The sequence below is a fragment of the Guillardia theta genome, assembly GCF_000315625.1.
Source record: "Guillardia theta CCMP2712 unplaced genomic scaffold GUITHscaffold_354, whole genome shotgun sequence".
Taxonomy (NCBI): Eukaryota; class Cryptophyceae; order Pyrenomonadales; family Geminigeraceae; genus Guillardia; species Guillardia theta.
Genome location: NW_005434323.1, coordinates 1 through 4,674, shown reverse-complemented (window position 1 = coordinate 4,674; position 4,674 = coordinate 1). Strand labels below are relative to the sequence as shown.

General features: G+C 54.3%; 1 protein-coding gene across 1 annotated transcript in view; it reads left to right on the top strand.

The window, feature by feature from the left end:
* GUITHDRAFT_166922 (hypothetical protein) overlaps nucleotides 1-4,393 on the top strand; it is a gene marked incomplete at its 3' end in the record, with an annotated part of 15,600 nt that extends 11,207 nt beyond the window's left edge. The window contains exons 37-53 of the mRNA XM_005818194.1: nucleotides 209-250; nucleotides 503-571; nucleotides 790-854; nucleotides 1,071-1,128; nucleotides 1,174-1,236; nucleotides 1,447-1,541; nucleotides 1,590-1,656; nucleotides 1,823-1,945; nucleotides 2,114-2,224; nucleotides 2,486-2,632; nucleotides 2,702-2,733; nucleotides 2,900-2,984; nucleotides 3,031-3,138; nucleotides 3,420-3,506; nucleotides 3,648-3,708; nucleotides 3,805-3,866; nucleotides 4,355-4,393. Coding sequence (XP_005818251.1) covers nucleotides 209-250; nucleotides 503-571; nucleotides 790-854; nucleotides 1,071-1,128; nucleotides 1,174-1,236; nucleotides 1,447-1,541; nucleotides 1,590-1,656; nucleotides 1,823-1,945; nucleotides 2,114-2,224; nucleotides 2,486-2,632; nucleotides 2,702-2,733; nucleotides 2,900-2,984; nucleotides 3,031-3,138; nucleotides 3,420-3,506; nucleotides 3,648-3,708; nucleotides 3,805-3,866; nucleotides 4,355-4,393 — 1,314 coding nt within the window. The remainder of the gene's footprint in view (nucleotides 1-208; nucleotides 251-502; nucleotides 572-789; nucleotides 855-1,070; nucleotides 1,129-1,173; nucleotides 1,237-1,446; nucleotides 1,542-1,589; nucleotides 1,657-1,822; nucleotides 1,946-2,113; nucleotides 2,225-2,485; nucleotides 2,633-2,701; nucleotides 2,734-2,899; nucleotides 2,985-3,030; nucleotides 3,139-3,419; nucleotides 3,507-3,647; nucleotides 3,709-3,804; nucleotides 3,867-4,354) is intronic.
* Nucleotides 4,394-4,674: the final 281 nt, after the last annotated feature.

Genomic DNA, 4,674 nt, shown 5'->3' with positions numbered 1-4,674 from the left:
ACGCTGGAGTGTTTGTTTGGAGAGGTCTCCTCCTCCTCCTCCTCCTCCTCCTCCTCCTCCTCCTCCTCCTCCTCCTCCTCCTCCTCCTCCTCCTCTCGCTTCTGCTCCTCGTGCACTTGCTCTCCTCCTCCTGATCGTCGTCGTCCCGCTGCTCCTTCTCCTCTTCCTGTCGTCAACTGCCGAGACTCATTTCACTTCCTGTTTTCAGCCGCAGTTGATAGATCTCGGCAAGATAGGGCACGTAAACCAGGTAACTCCTGCTCCTGCTCCTAGTGCTTCAATTCCCTCGCGATGTCTCGCCCTCTCCTTTCCTCTTCACCTTGTACTTCCTGTTCCTTCTCCCATCAACATCCTGCCGTGGAGCTTCTCCCCTCCTTGATTCTTTGAGTTGAATTGATCCTATCTACTTCCAACCTTTCCTCCTCCTCCTCCTCGTCCTCCTCTCGCTCGTCTCTTGCTCGTCTCTTGCCGTTCCTCAACTTGCCTCTAACTGGCGCGGCAGTGGAATGCTGTGCCATTCTCCCTCAAGATCGCTAACTCTGCCGACGTTCCTCTCTTGATCGAGTCAAAGGTTTGCTGCTGCTGCTGCTGCTGCTGCTGCTGCTGCTGCTGCTGCTTTTCCTCCTCATGAATCTGTATCAACTTCTCCTTTCCTTCTGCTCCTGCTCCTGCTCCTGCTCCTGCTCCCGCTCCCGCTCCCGCTCCTGCTCCTGCTCCTGCTTCTACTCCGCTTCCTCTTCGGTCTTGGTCCTCCTTTGCCTCACCAGGATTTACTTTTGTCTCCGTCAGGCCTCGAAGTTCTCTGGGCCAGGTTTTGATTATCCAAAGACCATGCATGAGATCGTCTTTCTCAGGTGGGAGAGCGCGGGGGCAATGGGGAGAGAGGAGGAGGAGCAGCGGAGGAGAGAGTTGGAGGAGGGGGGAAGAGGAGGGGGAAGGAGAAGTAGAGAGAAGAGAGCGGGGAGAGGAGGGACGAGGGATTAAGGCGAGAGGAGGAGGAGAGGAGGGAAGAGGAGGAGGCTGATTGGGAGAGGAGGAGGTTGATTGGGAGATGATCGTCGTCGGTGCAGCTCCAGCAGCGACCGGCAGGAGGAGCTTTCCTCCTGTTACAACCAGATCGACCCACTGGTTTGCTCTCTCTCTCCATCTCTTTGCATGACAAGCTCGACACAGGAGCAGGGGATAGTGCAAGGCTTGTTCAAGCCCGCCATGGTCAATGAAGGAGGACTGTGTCAGGTCAGATGCGATGAATTCCTCCCTGTCCTCGTCCCTGTCTCTGCCTTCCCCAATACCGCTCCCTGGCCCTTCCCCAATACGGCTCCCTCTTCCTCTTCCTCTTCCTCTTCCTCTTCCTCTTCCTCTTCCTCTTCCTCTTCCTCTTCCTCTTCCTCTTCTTCCTCTCCCCCTCCCGCTCTCGCGTCTTCTTCTTTGACTCTCTTCTCTCAGTTCGACATCACCGTCAGCAACGTCCACAATCCCTTCAACAGTTTGACTTTCGTCTTGACGGCGAGAGTGATCGCAAGCACTCTCCTTCACTTCACGTGCAGCATCCGCGCTCTTCCTACTCCTCCCTGACTGGCTCCTTGCAGGGGGAGGCAGCTTATCTCCGAAGGACAAGTCAAGGAAGGAGGGTTCCAGCTAACGATGCCCGAACTTGTGATATCTTCGATCCTGTTCTGTCCTGTCCTGTTCTCGCCCTCCGCTCTGTTCTGCTCTGTTCTTTGCTCCCCTCCCCTCCCTTCCTGTACTCGCCTCTCCTGCCTTCTCTCCCTCTCCTCTCCTCTCCTTCTCTCCTCTCCTCTCTTCCAACGCGGTGACGCAGGTGATTCCTTCACCGCGGGAGGCCAAGAGCAGTGAGCTCATCACTGTGACCAACATCAACGACGAGCCGCTCGAGCTCCATGCCTACGTCGAGATTGAAGAGAGCGTTCTCAACCTGCTTACTGTAGAAGCCCTTCACTGCTGCTCCTGCTCCTGCTCCTGCTCCTGCTCCTCCTCCTGCTCCTCCTGCTCCTCCTGCTCCTCCTCCTCCTGCTCCTCCTCCTCCTCTTTCACGTTATTTTCATCTTTCCTCTTTTATCCTTCTGCTCTTGCCCTGATATCTGTCCTACAGGTTGACATTCTCTCGTCCTCGACCTCTACACACGTGGAGAGCTTTTCCTTGAACCCTGCACAGAGCATGCAAATTGTCGTCGTGTGCAAGTGCAAAGAAGGATTGTTCAAGGTGAACCAAAGGAGGAGTGAGGTCGGAGAAGGAGAAAGGGAAAGGGAAGGGAGAAAGGGGAAAAGGGGAACAGCATGATTATCATAACCTCAATCACAACGATGATGATGGTTGAGATGAGAATGATTGAGATGATGATGACGATGAAAACGAAGATGATAGTCTGGTGAAGATTCTTGGGACGATTTTGAAAAGAATGAGGAGATCGCATGTTGAGCGGACATGCATGGCTCTCTGCCCTCAAGTACTGTTGGTCTTCAGGTGCCCGAGGGACTGAAAGATCGAGGAAAGATCGCGCTCGCAAAGATTTTGTTTCAGTCGCCAAGTCTACCTACTGAGCAGGTGAAACATGAGAGGAAGAAAAGAAGGAGGGGGGAGGGAGAGCAGCCTGAGCATGATAAGAAGGGAGTGAGTAGGAGGACAGGGATAGGAGGAGAGCAGGAATATTCTCATCTGGTTCTGACTCTGCGGGTACAGGTGCTCGTGCTCGGCTCTTTGGCACAAGGAAGGTAAGACGGGTTTCCTTTCTCTTCCATCTCTCTCCTTCTCCCCTCTGGCCCCTTCCTTCTTGCTCTTCGTCCTTCCCACGTCCTATTAGTTCCTCCTTCCTCTCCCTCCTCCTCCTCGCCTCCACTCCACCGCTCTCCCCCGCCTTCCTTCCTCACCCTCCCCCAGCACCATCAGCGTGGACTGCGAACGTCTCTCCCTCACCTGGAAGCTCGAGACCCTCCAGGACCCCAAGATCAGCCTCAGGGGCGAGGTGACCCAGCTCTTCTCGTGCTAGCTGCACCTGAGCCGGTTCGCAGCAGGACGAGACGTGGCAGTCGACCTCGCTCCTCCTAACCTCCCTCTCCGGGTCTGGAGTCCCTTACGAGGTCAAACCCAGGCTCATCCAGGGGATGGACAGCTCCATGGTAGACCTCCCCCCTCCCTCCTCCCTCCTCCCTCCCCCATTCCTTCTGTCTCCTCCCTCCTCCCTCCTCCTCCCTCCCTTCACGCTGCTCCCTCCACTCTGCCTCCTCCCTCCTCCATGTTCCCTCCATTCTCAATCTTTCACTCTTTTCCTCCTCCCCTCTTTCCTCCTTGCAACTCCGAACTCCGTCCTTCGTCCTCCTCCCTTCTCTCCCTTCCCAGCTTCTTCCTCCCTTTCTCCCTGCTCGCCTTCGCTCTCTCACGCCGTCTCCTGCTCCCTCAGGTTCGCATCGAGCCAAGTTCAGGCTTCCTCTCAGGCTACGAATCCCTCACCATGCGCCTTGCAGTCGCTCCCCCGCTCGACAAAAATGTGAGCTCCTGCTCCTGCCCCTGCCCCTGATCCTGATCCTGCCCCTTCTCCTGCCCCTGCCCCTGCCCCTGCTCGTGCTTCTTCTCTTCTTCTTGCTCCTGCTCCAGCCCTCGACATGCTCTTTTCTGAGTTTGAATACAGGGCACCATCCGCGTGCCTCCAGGTCAACTAGAGCTGATTATTAAGGACACACGTTTCGAAGGTATGGAGATGAAATGATGTGTTCTGGATAGAATGAGAGAGGAAATGATGTGTATTAGATAGAGTTTCGGGTCTTGTTTGCTCACCGCTTCTGCAGATATTCAGGATGATGGGAACGCCGCGGGGTTTCGCCGGATCATCGTGAACTTCTATGTGGAGGTAATACTTGAAAATTGAAAGTTGTTGGTGTTTGTGAATGACGCCAAGTGTGATGATGGTGATGGATTTTTGATTGTTGTTGTTTCTGATGTTGGTGTTGGTGGCGATGACGATGACAACGACGATGACGATGACAACGACAAAGATGATTGAGATGACTTTACAGGGATCGAACGGAGGCGATACCCCCAAGTCAAAGACATCCAACTTCGCCAACCTTCCAACTTTGTGAGTTGTCGAAGAGAACTAGCTGCAGGACACGAGTGCTTGATGAAGCTGTTGGTGTTAGGAAGGTTGTCTTACGCGTGAGAAGGGCAGGACACTTGTGTTACGATAGTGTCCTGCATAGAACACATCCCATCTCATCATCAAGCATGATACACCATTAGTTCCAACTCACTTGCTCCCCTTTCTTTTGACGTTGATGATCCTCCGACCTGACAGCTCGACGGAGAGGAGGAGGAAAGAACGTGACGTGGTTGTTGCAGGGCGTTGAGAGGAGTGAACCAGTGCAGGAGTGGAGATGAGGCGCAGGGGGATGGCAGGGAGATGCAGAAAGACTTGAGCGACGTCTCGTCCTCTCCTGTCTTAGGGACTCTCTTCGAAGTCAACGCTGGCAAACTAAACTATCAGGTCCTCTCTCCTCCTCCTCCTCCTCCTCCTCCTTCAGTATCTTCCCAGCAGACTTACAAGGGAGATTTGACTAGCTCTTTTAGCTCAAAAGAAAAATTACCACACTCAGGGGGTAAGTGGTGCCGACCGCGTGCAGAGCTTGAGGAAAAACTATCTCGCAGTTGTCTCCCCGTAA